A 15167-nucleotide genomic window follows, 5' to 3' on the forward strand; every position below is an offset into this window, starting at 1 on the left:
TACAGCTAACAGACACATGAAAAGATGCTCAACATCACTCATCATCAGGGAAATGCACATCAAAATTACAATGAAATAGCATCTCACACCTGTAAGAATGGCTAAAATGAACAACTCAGGAAAACAGGTGTTGGTGAAGATGCAGAGAAAGGGGAACACTGTTGGTGGGAATGCAAACTGGTGCAGCTACTCTGTAAAAACAGTTTGGAGGTTCCTCAAAAAGTTGAAAAGAGAGCTACCCTACAGCCTAGCAATTGCACTACTAGGTACTTACTCAAAAAATACAAAGATACTGATTTGAAGGGACACATGTACCCCGATGTTTGTAGCAGCATTACCAACAAATTATGGGAAAAGCCCAAAAGCCCACTGAGCAATGAATGGATAAAGAAGTTGTGGTATATATGCATACACTGGAAATATTAGCCATAAAAAAAGAATGAAATCTTGTCATTTGCCATGACACGGATAGAGCTATGGTGTATTATGCTAAGCAAAACAAGTTAGACAAAAGTCTATGATTTCATTCATATGTGGAATTTAAGAAAAAAAAAACAGATAAATATTGGGGAGAAAACGGTAGACCATGAAAGGTAAACCATAAACAGACTCTTGGGACACGGCTCAGTCAAACATTAGACTCCTGGTTTCAGCTCAGGTCATAATCTCAGGATCAAGAGATCAAGCCCTATGCTGGGCTCCAAGCTCAGTACAGAGTCAGCTTAAGATTATTTTCCCCTTCTCTCTTCCTCTTCTCTGCTCTTCTCCCTACTCTCTCTCATAAATAAATAAATAAATAAATAAATAAATAAATAAATAAATAAATAAATAAAATCTTTTTTTAAAAAAGTCCAAAAACCACTCTTAACTGAGGGTTACTGGAGGTGAGATCTGGGTGGGGGTATGGGCTAAATGGGTGATGGGTATTAAGGAGAGTACTTGTGATAAGCACGGGATGTTTTCTGTAAGTGATGAATCACTAATTCCACTTCTGAAACTAATATTCCACTATATGTTAACTAACCGGAATTTAAATAAAAACACGAAACAAAAAAAAAAAAAAAAGGAATAAAGAAAGGTCTAAAATCAGTGATGTAAGGTTCTACTTATAAAGCTCAAAAAAGAGTAAAACCAAAGTAGAATGTATAAAATAATAGAAACAGAAATTAACAAAATAGAAAATAGACAAACATAAGACAAAATTAATAAACCCAAAAGCTCTTTCTTTGAAAAAACAGAAAACTCCCAGTTACAACAATGAAGACAAAGGAAGACACAAATTACCAACATCAGGAATGAAAATGGGATTTTCATTAAAGATCAAAGAGATAGTAAGACTATATTAGCGAAAACTTTATGCCAAACAGTTTGCCAGCATTAATGAACAAATTCCATGAAAAATATCTTACCAAACCTGAAAGAAGATAAAACAGAAATTTTCAATAGCTTTCAAAGAAACTGAATTCAGGAGCGGGGGATCGAGTTGGCAAAGTACGAAGATCCTGAGCTCACCTCCTCCCACAGACATACCAAAACCCACAACTACATACAGAACTATCTCTGAAAACAAACTGAAGACTACCAGAATAGATCTTCTACAACTACAAAGAGAAAGCCACATCAGAATGGGTGGAAGGGGCAGACATGTGAATTAGTCAGGATTCACAGCCCTTGCACAGTGATGCCCTGGCAGGAGGTATAACACAAACATATAAACATTCAAAAAGGAGTAAGAGGTCCAAGCCCCACATCTGGATCCCCAGCCAAGAGACATGCTTGGGAAAGAGGAGCCCCCATAACACTTGGCTTTGAAAACCAGTGGGGTTTACATATGGGAGACCCAGATGGCAATAGGAAACCAAGACTCTGCAAATAATAGGCAGGTGCATAATCTGGGGAATAGCCCTGCACAACAGTGAGTCCACACCAAGTGCAGCCCAGGAGGGTACCTGCAGCTCAAATAGGGGAGACCACTAGGGAACCTTGCTCCAGTAATGGATTGGGGATGGGGTTGCACAACTGGGTCTGACAGGATAACTTCTGCATAAAGCCATGCAGATGGAAGATATGACTGATCTACCTACAAAGAAACACATACAGTTAGGCAAAAGGAAGACATGGAGGAATAAGTTCCAAACAAAAGACAAGACAATACCTCAGAAAAATAACTAAAGAAAAGAGAGATAAGCAATAAACCTGAAAAAAAGTTCAAAGTAATGTTCATAAACTCAGGAGAAGAATGGATGAACAACACTGAGAACTTCAATAAACACACACAAAATAAAAATAAATAAATAAATAAAAAAGAATCAATCAGAGCCCAAGAATAACTGAAACGAAGAACATATTAGAAGAAAACAACAGTAGATGAGATGATCCACAAAAATGGATCAGGAACCTGGAAGACAGGGTAATTGAAATCACCCAATTTGAAAAGCAAAAAGAAAAAAGAATCAAAAACAGGATAGTTTAAGAGACCTCTGGGACAACATTCCCAGCAACAGCATGCTGGGAAGCACAGAAATATTTGCATAATAGGTCGCAGAGGAAGACAGACATAAAGGGGCAGAAAACCTATTTGGAGAAATAATGACAGAAATTTTCCCTAACGTGGTAAGGGAAAGAGACATCTCATTTCAGGAAGCACAGTGTCCTAAACAAGATGAACCCAAAGAGACCCACACCAAAATATATTATAATCAGTGTAAACAGTTAAAGACAAAATCTTAAAATCAGCAACAAAAGCAACTAGTAATGTATAAGGGGACCCTCAAAAGACTATCAGCTGATTTTTTTCAGCAGATTTCAAAGGCCATTAGGAAGTGACACAATATATTCAAAGAGTTGAAAGGAAAACATTTATAACAAGAATACTTTACCTGACAAAGTTATCACTCAGAACTGAAGAGGAGAAAAGGAGTTTCCCAAATAAGCAAAAGCTAATGTTGTTTATCAACATCAAAACCAGTCTTACAAGAAACACTAAGGGAACTTCTTTAAATGAAAAAGAAAAGGCATTAATTAGAAATAAGAATATGTGAAAGAAAAAATAACACTGGTAAAGGTAAACACATAATAAAGATAATGGGCCAATCACCTACATAGCTAGTTATGAAGGTTAAAAGACAAAAGTAGTAAAAAAGTAGTAAAATCATCAAGACCTAAAATAATTAAAGGATACACAAAATAATAATATGTAAAATATAACATCAAAAACATAAAATGTTGGGGATGGGGGGACTGTAGTGTTTTTAAAATGAACCTAAATGGGTTTGAGCTTAAATGACCATCAACTTAAAATAGACTGCTAAATACTTAGGATGTTACATATGAACCTCATGTTATATATGAACCACAAAACTAAATACTAAAAATAACAGATACATAAAAAATAAACATAAAGGAATACAAACATAATACTAAGGAAAATCACCAAATCACAAAGCAAGAGGATAAGAGAAGAGAGAACAGCAAAAACAACCAGAAAACAATTGACAAAAACAGCAAGAAGTACATATCTATCAATAATTACATTAAATGCAAATGAACAAAATGCTCCAATGAAAAGAAATAAGATGGGGGTGCCTGGGTGGTTCAGTCGGGTGTCTGCCTTCAGCTCAGGTCATGATCTCTGGGTCCTAGCATGGAGCCCCGCATCAGGCTTCCTGCTCAGCAGGGAGTCTGCTTCTCTCTCTCTCTCTCTCCCTCGGCCCCTCCCCACTGCTCGTTCTCTCTCTCTCTCTCTCAAATAAAATCTCAGAAAAAAAAAAGACATAAGGAGGAAAATGGATAAAAAAAAACAAACAAACAAGACCCACTTACAGGCTGCCTACAAGAGGCTCACTTCAGATCTAGACACACAAAGACTTAAAGTGAAGAGAGAAAAAGATATTCCATACAATTAGAAACAAAAAGAAAGCTGGAGTAATACTTATATCAGGCTAAAACACTGTAACACACATGCTGTAACTAAAGACAAAGAATGGTGTTACAAAAGATAAAAGGATCAATCCAACTAGAGGATATAACACTTAAAAACATCTACGCACCCAACACAGGGGCACCTAACACATAAAGCAAATATTAACAGACACAAAGGCAAAAATGGACAGTGATAAAATAATAGTAGGGGACTTTAAAACCCCACTTAAATGGATAGATCATCCAGACAAAAAAATCAATAAGGAAACAATGGTTTTAAATGACATGTTATACCAGATGGACTTAAGAGTATTCTATTCCAAAACAGCAAACTACATATAAATAATAAATAAATAAAACCTTAAAAAAAATCACAGAGGAAATAATGAAATAGCTAGTTCTTTGAAAAGATAAACAAAATTGATAAACCATTACCCAGGTTTGAAGAAGAAAGAAAGAAAGAAAGAAAGAAAGAAAGAAAGAAAGAAAGAAAGAAAGAAAAGAAAAGAAAAGAAAAGAAAAGAAAAGAAAAGAAAAGAAAAGAAAAGAAAAAAGAAAAGAAAAGAAAAGAAAAGAAAAGAAAAGAAGAAAAGAAAAGAAAAGCCCAAATAAATAAAATCAGAAATGGTACATATAACAGAGAAGGTACATATAACACCACAGAAATACAAAGGATTATGAGAAAACTGGAATTAATAGGTTAACAAATGAGATAACCTAGAATAGGTATATTCCTACAAACATACAATCTTATGAGATTGAATCAAGAAGAAATAGAAAATCTACCAAACCCATAACTAGCAATGAATTTGAATCAGAAAAAAAACAAAAAAAACAAAAAGCCTCCCAACAAATAGGAATTCAAGACCAGATGGCTTCCAAGTGAATACTACCAAACATATTTTTTTAATTTTATTTATTAGAAATAGAGAGAGATAGAGGCAGAGACACAGGCAGAGGGAGAAGCAGGCCCCATGCAGGGAGCCGAACAAGGGACTCAATCCCGGGCCTCCAGGATCACACCCTGGCTGAAGGTGGCACTAAACCGCTAAGCCATTGGGCCGCCCCTCTACCAAACATTTAATGAAGAGTTGAAACCTGCCCTTCTCCAACTATTCCAAAATATTGGTGAGGAAGGAATGCTTCCAAACTCATTCCACAATGTATTAGCCTGATACCAAGAGCAAAGAAAAATGCCCTTAAAAAAGAAAATTACCGGCCAATATCCCTGATGAACGTGATGCAAAAATCCTCAACAAAATATAAGCAAACTGTATTCATTAATACAATAAACATGCAGCATGATCACCTAGACTGTATTCCAGGTACACAATATTTGCAAATCATCAATGTGATACACCATATTAACAAAAAGAAGGATAAAAATCACATGATCATCTCAATAGACACAAAAAAGCATGTGATAAGAATCAACATCCATTATGTTATGTTATGAATTTTTATGGTAAAAATTCTCAACAAAGTGGTTAAGAGGGAACATACCTCAGCATAAAAAGGGCCATATACCAACAACACAAAAATAACGTCATACTCAATGGTGAAAAGCTGAAAGCTTCTCATCTAAGATCAGGAATAAGACAAGGATACCCACTCCGGAAAAAAAAAAAAAAAAAGATACTCACTCTGGACACTTTTATTAAACAAAGTATTGAAAGTCCTAATGACATCAATCAGACAAGAAAAAGAAATAAACAGCAACCAAATTGGAAAACAAGAAGTAAAAATGTCACCATTTGCAGAAATGTGATTCTACATATATAAAACATAATAATACCACCAGAAAACTATTAGAATAAATGAACCTAAAGTTGCAGGATAAAAAAAAATAATACACATTAATCTGTTGCTGTATAGAACAATAATAAAGTAGCAGACAGAAAAACTAAGAAAACAATCCCATTTGCAATTTCATCAGAAAGAATACCTAGGAATAAATTTATCCAAGGAGGTGAAACCCACACACTGAACACTATAAAACAGTGAATAAAAAATTGAAGACAACACAATTAATGAAAAGAAACTCCATGCTCTTGGATTGGAATAATGAGTTGTTGTTTTAAGATTTTATTTATTTGACAGAGAGAGAGGCTACAGATTCAGTGCAATCTCTATGAAAACACCAATATTTTTCACAGAACTAAGTTAATTAATCCAAAAATTTTCTGAAACAACAAAAAATGCCAAATAGCCAAAGCAATCTTGAGAAAATACAACAAAGCTAGAGGCATCACACTCCCTGATCTCAAACTATACTATAAAGCTATAATAATCAAAAAGTGTGGTACTGGTACAAAACCAGACACACAGATCAGGAGAAAGAGTCCAGAAAAACACTACACTTTGCAGTCAATTAATTGGCAACAAAGAAGGTTAGAATATACTATAAGGAAGAACCAATCTCTTCAATAAATGGTCCTGGGAAAACTGGACTATTATGATACATGTAAAACAATGAAACTGGGTCACTTTCTTACACCATATACAAAACCAAGTCAAAATGTGTTGAAGACTTAAATGTAAGACCAGAAACCATAAAACTAGAAGAAAACAGGCAGTAAGCTCGTGGACATCAGTCTCAGAAATATTTTTTTGGCTCTATATCCTCAAACAAGGGCACCAAGAACAAAAATAAAGACATTGGACTACATCAAACTAAAAAACTTTTCCATGGTAAAGGAAACCATCAACAAAATGAAAGTCACCCTACTGAATGGGAAAAGATATCTGCAACTGATAAGACAGATAAGGGATTAATATCCAAAATATATAAATAACTCATACAACTCAATATAAAAAAAAAACAATCCAATTAAAAATGGGTAGCAAACCTAAATAGTCATTTCTCCAAAGATATATAGATGGTTAACAGACACATGAAAAGATGGTCAACATCACTAATCTTCAGTGAAATGCAAAGCAATACTACAATGAGATATCACCTCATACCAGTCAGAATGTTGAGTCTCAAAGACAAGAAATAACAAGTGTCAGCAAAGATACAGAAAAAAGGAACACTTGGGTACTGTTGGTGGGGATGGAAAATGCTGCAGTTGCGATCGATAGTCTGGAGGTTCCCCAAAAAATTAAAAATAGAAATACCTATATAATCCAGCAATTCCACAGCCAGGTATTTACTGGAAGAAAACAAAAACACTAGAAGAGATATATGCACCCTCATGTTCACTACAACATTACATACAACAGCCAAGATATGGAAACAACTGTCCATCAAAAGATGAATGGATAAAGAATATATGGTATACAAATATACAATGGAGTACTAACTCAGCTATTTAAAAAATGAAATCTTGCCATCTGGACAACATGGATGGACCTAGAAGGTATTATGCTAAGTGAAATAAGTAGACAGAGAAAATCATCTATCACATGATTTTACTTATAACAGAGAGCCTAAAAACAAAACAAAACAAAACAACAAAAACAGAAACAGACTCATAGATACAGACAGTAATCCTGTGGTGCCACAGGGAAGACAGGCAAAATAGGTAAAGGAGAAGTTTGTACCAAAAAGGATGTGAGGCTTGATCCTCACATACGGATAAAGACAGATAAGATATAGGATACATAAGAAAGCAACGTACAGGGATCCCTGGGTGGCGCAGCGGTTTAGCGCCTGCCTTTGGCCCAGGGCGCAGTCCTGGAGACCCGGGACTGAGTCCCACGTCGGGCTCCCAGTGCATGGAGCCTGCTTCTCCCTCTGCCTGTGTCTCTGTCTCTCTCTCTCTCTGTGACTATCATAAATAAATAAAAAAAAAAAAAAAAAAAAAAAAGAAAGCAACATACACCATAGGGAATATAAGTAATAATAAAGTTACAACTTTGTATGGTGACAGATGGTAGCTACATTTATGGTGATCACTTCCTTTTTTTTTTTATATATGTGTGTATATATATATTTTATATTATTTATTTATTCATAAGAGACACAGAGAGAGAGGTAGAGACACGGAGGAAGAAGCAGGCTCCATGCAGGGAGCCCAATGCAGGACTCGATCCCCGGGCCCCAGGATCACGCCCTGAGCTGAAGGCAGACATTTAACTGCTGAGACACCCAGGCGTCCCATCCCTGGTGATCCCTTCCTAATGCATATACATGTTGAATCACAATGTACACCTGAAAATAATATTGTATAACAACTGTACTCCAATAGTAAAAAAATGAATTCATTATCAAAGAAAACTACAGGTTCAACGGTTACACTGGTGAATTCTATCAACAATCAAGGAAAGAATAAAAGCACTCATATACAAATTTTTTGCTTTTTTAGAAAGTAAAGAAGAAGAGAACACTTCTCAATACATTTAAGAGGTCAGTGTAAACAAGCCTAACACCAAAACCTGAAAACAAAACTACAAATAAACCATGAGGCTGAAAAATTTAAAATACACTTCAAAATAAATATGAGACAACAAAAGCAAATAAAAACCTATAGAGTATGACCAAAGTGTTACTCATAACTGAGTTAGCTCCAGACTTCCAGGATGGCACAACATTTGACAATGTGTCATTGTAATTCACTACATTAACAGAAGAACATAGAGAAATTATGTTATCATCTCTATAAACAGCAAAGAAAGCCATGTGATATTCAACATTTAATATTAAGACAAAAATTCCTGACAAATCAAAACTAAAGAGAACTTTTTAAACTCAAACTATTCCTACCAGAAAATTATAGTAAATATTAAACTTGATGGTAAAACTTTAGAAACAAACAGAATAATAAAGCAGAATTATACAAACTAGTATGGGGAGACACCAAAATATATTTCTGAATAAACAAAAGAAGTTGCAGATATTGATAGTTTTTTGTTTGTTTGTTTGTTTGTTTTTGATAGTTTAAAAGCACACATATTTCTATGATTTTCTGTAGGAATATGCACAGGTATATAAATACATAGAAATAAGACTTGCAGAAATCCCATCAGTCTGATAACTTCTGAGGAAACCAGGTGAGGACCAGAATTGGTGTAAGCATAGGTCAAAGGGAGTGATTAAATGAGATTTTAGCCTTATTTACCATGTTTCTATTTGTTATTAGAAGAATGTTGTTTTTATGAATAACTTAGGTAATTAAAAAGTAATTTTAATACCATAAATTTAAGTTCAACATAATACTGGAGGTCCTGGCCAGAACAATTAGAAAAGAAAAAAATAAAGACATCCAAACTGGAAAAGAAGTAAAACTGTCACTATTTGCACATTACATATTATATACAGATAATACATCAAGAAAACCTTAAAGACTCTACCGAAAAACTATTCTAATAAACTCGATAATGTTACAGGGTACAAAATCAGTATATAAAAATCTGTTGTTTCTATATCCTAAAAATGAACTATCAGAAAGAAAAATTAAGAAAACAATCTCCTTTACAACTGCATCAAAAAGAATAAAATAGAAGGACATCTGGATACGTCAGTTGGTTAAATGTCTGACTCTTGATTTTGGCTCAAGTCATAATCTCTGATCATGAGATGGGGTGGCACATGGGGCTCCATGCTGATTGTGGAGCCTGCTTAAAATTCTATCTCTTCCTCCCGCACCCCAAAAAAGATTTTCTCTCTCCTTCTGCCTCTACTCTCCCTCTCTCTTTAAAAGAAGAAAACGAAGAAAAAAAAAAAGAAGAAAAAAGAATAAAATAAGTTGAAATAAAATTAACCCAGGAGGTGAAAGATCTATACCCTGAAAACTCTAAGACATTAACAAAAGAAAATGGAAGAAGCAGCAAGTATAGGAAAAGATATTCCCTGTTCAGGGACTGGAAGAACTAATAGTGTTAAAATGCCCTTAGTACTCAAAGCAATCCACAGATTCAATGCAATTCCTTTCAAAAGTCTGATGGCATTTTTCACAAAAATAGAACAAGTAATCCTAAAATGCGTACAGAACCACAAAAGATCCCGAACAGCCAAAGCAATCTTCACAAAGATGAGCAAATCTAGAGGCATGCTCCTTGATTTCAGAGTATATTACAAAGCTACAGTAACCAAATAGTATAGTGTCAGTATAAACATAGATGATAAAGGGAAGAGAATACAGAGTCCAGAAATAAACCCACACCTACATGGTGAATTAACTTATGACAAAGGAGCCAAGAATATACAATGGGGAAAAGATAGCCCTTTCCACAAATGGTGGTGGAAAAAGTGGGCAGCCTTGTGCAAAAGAATGAAATTGGCCTACTATCATATACTATACATGAGAACAAACTCAAAATGGATTAAAGACTTAAATTTAAGGCCTGAAATCATAAAACTCCTAGGTAATAAGGAAAATACAGGTGGTAAGCTCCTGCACATCAGTCTTGACAATAACTGTTTTGTTAATTTAACACCAAAAGCAAAGGCAGCAAAAGTAAAAACAAACAAATGGGACTACGTCAAAGTAAAAAGCTTCTGCACAGCAAAGGAAACCATCAACAAAATGAAAAGGCAACCTATGGAATGGAATAAAATATGTCCAAATCATATATCTGATAAGGGGTTAGTATCCAAAAAATATAGAGAAATCCTACAACTCAACAGAAAGAAAAAAAAAAAAAAAAAAAAAAGCAAAGACCACAATCCAATTTTTAAAAATTGGCAGAAGACTTGAGTAGAGGGCAGCCCGGGTGGCTCAGTGGTTTAGCGCTGCCTTCGGCCCAGGGCCTGATCCTAGAGTCCCGGGATCAAGTCCTGCATCAGGCTCCCTGCATGGAGGAGCTTCTCCCTCTGCCTGTGTCTCTGCCTCTCTCTCTCTCTCCCCCTCTCTCTGTCTCTCATGAATAAATAAAAATAAAATCTTTTTTTTTTTAATTTTTATTTACTTATGATAGTCACACACAGAGAGAGAGAGAGAGAGAGAGAGAGAGAGAGGCAGAGACACAGGCAGAGGGAGAAGCAGGCTCCATGCACCGGGAGCCCGATGTGGGATTCGATCCCGGGTCTCCAGGATCACGCCCTGGGCCAAAGGCAGGCGCTAAACTGCTGCGCCACCCAGGGATCCCATAAAAATAAAATCTTAAAAAAACTTGAGTAGACATTTTTTTCCAAAGAAGATATACAATATGGCCAACAGACAAATTTAAAGATACTCAACATCACTAATCTTCGGGGAAATTAAAATCAAAACCACAAGGAAATAACACCTCACACTTGTCAGAATGGGTATTCTGAAAAAGACAAGAAATAACAAGTGGGAAGTTCTCATGCACTGCTAGTGAGACTGTAAGTTAGTGCAGCTATTAGGAAAAACAGTATGGAGGTTCTTTAAAACATTAAAAAAAGAGAACTATCATATGATTCAGCATTCTACAGCTGGGTATTTTTCCAAAGAAAATGAAAACACTTACTAGAAAAGATATATGCACCCCTATGTCCACTGCAGCAATATTTACAACAGCCATGACATGGAAACCATGGAAGTGTCCATCAATGGATGAATGGATAAAGAAACCAAAGTGTGTATATGTATATAGACACATACAATGGACTATTACTCAGCCATTAAAAAGAAAATCTTGCCATCTGGGACAATAGAGATAAAGCCTGAGGATATCATGCTAAGTGAAATAAGACAGAGAAAGACAAATACTATATAATTTCGTCTATATGTGGAATCTAAAAAACAAAACAATATAAAACAAGCTCATAGAGAATAGATCGACAGTTGCCAGAGGTTGCCAGGGGCTGGAGGGTAAAGGATGGTTAGAAAATAAGAAAAAAAAGAAAATAAGATCTGGGGATGTAATGTACAGTGTGGTGATTGTAGGTGACAATACTCTACCGTATATTTGAAAGTTGCTAAGAGAGATCTTAAAAGTCCAAGAAAAAGGGACGCCTGGGTGGCTCAGTGGTTGAGCATCTGCCTTCAGCTCAGGGTGTGATCCTGGGGTCCTGGGATCAAGTCCGGCATCAGGCTCCACATAGGGAGCCTGCTTCTCTCCCTCCGCCTGTGTCTCTGCCTCTCTCTGTGTGTCTCTCATGAATTGAAAAGAAAAAAAAAAAAAAAAAGTCCAAGGAAAAAAAATGTAACCATGTATGGTGACCAATGTTAGATCTATTGTGATCATTTTGCAGTATATACAAATATAGAATCATTAGCTGGACATGTAAAGCTAATATAATGTCGTAAGCCATTATGTATCAATCAATGAATAATAAATCAGGTCTACACAAAATGGTACTGGATGGACAACACAGATGATTACACTACATGATAAAAACTTTTAAAACACTGGAAATATATACAAAAACTGCTTTTAAAAAAAAAGTATATTACCACAGCTAAGTATTCTACTAGTTCTTTTCGGTTCCTTTTAAGTGTAGAGACCATAAAATCACTTTCTTTGAATGCTGTTTATCAACGCATCCTGGAACTGAATTGACTCCATTTAGCAAATCAGGTAAATCTGGGTGATGCCAATTTACCAAACACAAGCACCTGATCGCAGAGCCTCCGGAGTTTGCCGACATCCTTATACTATTATATTGGAGTGAAACAGAGACTCTGGCAGATATTCTTTCCTTCCTTGCATTCCTCTTTTGGAATTGAACAAATTGGTCCTAAAGCTACCTGCCTTTACCTGGATTTTCACTAGGTCTCACCTGTTCATTTTTAGACTTCTGTTTAGGATTTCACCTTCACTCTCTCAGGCAAAGTCTAGGAGAGCATTTGGCGGCCTGAGGAGAGGGCACCGACCGACACATGTTAATGAACACTTACGGATTTGCAGGTAGTTGGAGGTTCTCGTAGCCGGCGTCCACCGGAGCCGAGCGTCTGTCCTAAGTGGGTGCGCGTGTAAGTCCACGAGCGAACGGACAAAGGAAAGGCGGGGAGGGCTTCCCTCAGCCGCCGCACCTCCGACTCCGCCGATTCGGCCCGCGCCGCAACAGGGGCCGGCCCGGAGCCCGCCGCCCGCCGCAGCAGCACCCGGAGAGCGAGCCCCGCCGCCCCGGAGCAGCGCGCTCCAGGCGGAGGCCAGGAGGGGCGGGACGGCGTGGCCTCCGCTCCTCCCCGGGCCGGGGCGGGCCCGAGACCGCGGCCCTCCTCCCCGCGCTGGCCTCGTCACTGCGCCGCGGGACCGCCATGCCCGGCCGCCTGCTGCGGGGCCTGTGGCAGCGATGGCGCCGTTACAAGTACCGCTTCGTTCCCTGGATCGCGCTGAACCTAAACCACAACCCCAGGTGAGAGGGCGAGACCCGCAGGCCAGCGGCGCCATGTTTCGGCCCCACGACGCCGACCCGGCGGCGGGACGGGAGGCAAGTGGGCCCCGAGTGGGCGGGGCCCCCGGCGGGCGGAGCTTCAAGCGGAGTCTCAGGGGGTGGAGCTTCGGGCGGCCTCTGGGGCCCGAGGCGGGTGTGCCTTGTGGGTGGAACCTGGGGGGGCGGGGCCCGAAGGGGGCGGGGCCCGAAGGGGGCGGGGCCGAGGCTGGCGCCGTCGGAGGAGAGCTGGGATACCGAAGGGGGCGGGGATACGGGGGGGCGGGGAGCCGGAGGGGGCGGGGCTGTGCCCCAATCTCCCAGGGTACCCCGCGCCGCCGGGACTGCGAGGCGGGCGTTGCCCGCGGGCGGAGGCGCGTTCAGTCCTTTTTCGTTCTCAGCTGATCCCGGGCTTCTGTCCCGGCAAAAAACAGAAACTTGTCAAAAAGAACAAAGCTCTTATAGCGTGAGGGTGCGTGGTCTTGTCTCCGCCAAGGCACAGTTAGGCGCTTGAAATCCCTTAGAAAAGCCAACCCGAGGTTTATTTTCGCAGCTCCGTAGTTCATCAGGTGAGGGTAACAGCTTGGACTGACGCAGAGAAACGAGCAAAAGGCCACTAAAAGCACGTCGGAGTGTTGGGTTGAGGTCAGGGACGTAGCGAGCGGCGGCCCCCGGCAGCGGCGTGCTAGCGACCTGCATGACCTGCAAGAAGTTGGCTGAGCGCTCGCTCAGTGCCACGCCAGCTCCACGGAAGGCCAGTTCGTAACCAAAGAGCTTTTCCAAAGTTTCATTCGGCGGAAACGTGAGTTCAGGGCCATCCTTACCATAGCATTGTGAAGCGGGAATTGCTTTCCTTTAGTTAAGAAGTAAAAATAATACCATCATGCGCCGCTGAAGAAGTACGTACCCCCCGGGGAGAATGTGACAAAGTGTATCATGTTAAGTTCGTCTTTGAAATTACACGCCTATAAAAAGAGCCATTGCAATAGGAGGATTCTTATGTGATGTTCACGTAACGGCTGTATAGTGGAAAAAAGAACTGTCTAGCTCTGTATGGGTTTCTGGCTGTTCCACTTAGCAGCTTTAGGATGTTGGGCAAGCTCCCCAACATCTCCAAGCCTGTTTCCCTGTCTGCAAAGAAGAGATCATGTAAGGACCCAACAGCATTTGGTACAGTTAGAGCCTTCACAGATACTGACTGCTGTTAGCTTGGGTAGGTATTGTCTGGAGTTAGGTAACAAGAGCTACTACCCCCAAACAACTTTTTCTGAACATCTTAGTTTTATCCTCTTCAGACACAGAATAATCGTCATTAAGGCCAGTTACTCAAGGCATGAAGGCGTAAAGCCGGGCTTTTATCAGTTTAAGGGTAGTGAACGGAAACTTTTCCCGTTTTCAGGACCCTCCGATATGTTCCAGAGGAATCCAAAGACAAAGTTATCTCAGATGAAGATGTCCTAGGAACATTACTGAAAGTTTTCCAGGCTCTATTCATAAATGATCTCAATAAGCAATCAGATATCTTGACTATGCTTCCAGAAACTGTTAAATCAAACTATCACGACCTACTGTCAGTTCAACATCCAAGGGTGAAACTGCTTGAACACAGACATCAACAGCAAAATAACTTTAAGCCAGAAGAGATTCTTTATAAGACATTGGGTTTCAGTGTTGCCCGAGCAACTAGCTCATTGATTTCTGCTGGAAAAGGTGTCTTCGTTACCAGAGGATTGGTACCAAAAGGCGCGGTTGTATCTATGTATCCTGGTAATTGCACAATTAGTGCTTTGCCAAGAGTTCCTGTTTGTTGATTAATATAAGTTCAAGTAAATACATAGCCCTGTAATCCTTCGCGTAAGCAGTTGAATTGGAAACTCAGACTTCCACAATTTTTAAATCTTGATTTGGAAATTAACCATAAATTATTTTATGTGTTAGAAAGCATCCTTGAATATTTGTTGGAATAAATGCACTTTTTACAGAGATTTTTCTAGTCAGTGTTTAAATATGGAATATAGTA

The 15167-nt window shown here is 38.8% G+C and overlaps 1 protein-coding gene across 3 annotated transcripts in view; it reads left to right on the top strand.

Moving 5' to 3' along the window:
• Positions 1-12966: 12966 nt before the first annotated feature.
• Positions 12967-15167, top strand: part of SETD9 (SET domain containing 9) — a 28540-nt gene continuing 26339 nt past the window's right edge. The window contains exons 1-2 of one of the 3 annotated variants that reach the window (XM_072826501.1): positions 12967-13132; positions 14547-14914. In XM_072826501.1, coding sequence (XP_072682602.1) covers positions 13035-13132; positions 14547-14914 — 466 coding nt within the window. In that variant the 5' untranslated portion in view covers positions 12967-13034. The remainder of the gene's footprint in view (positions 13133-14546; positions 14915-15167) is intronic. The other 2 variants (XM_072826503.1, XM_072826502.1) reach the window with 2 other exon arrangements.

Source organism: Canis lupus, chromosome 5 (genome assembly GCF_048164855.1).
Source record: "Canis lupus baileyi chromosome 5, mCanLup2.hap1, whole genome shotgun sequence".
NCBI classification, from domain to species: Eukaryota; Metazoa; Chordata; class Mammalia; order Carnivora; family Canidae; genus Canis; species Canis lupus.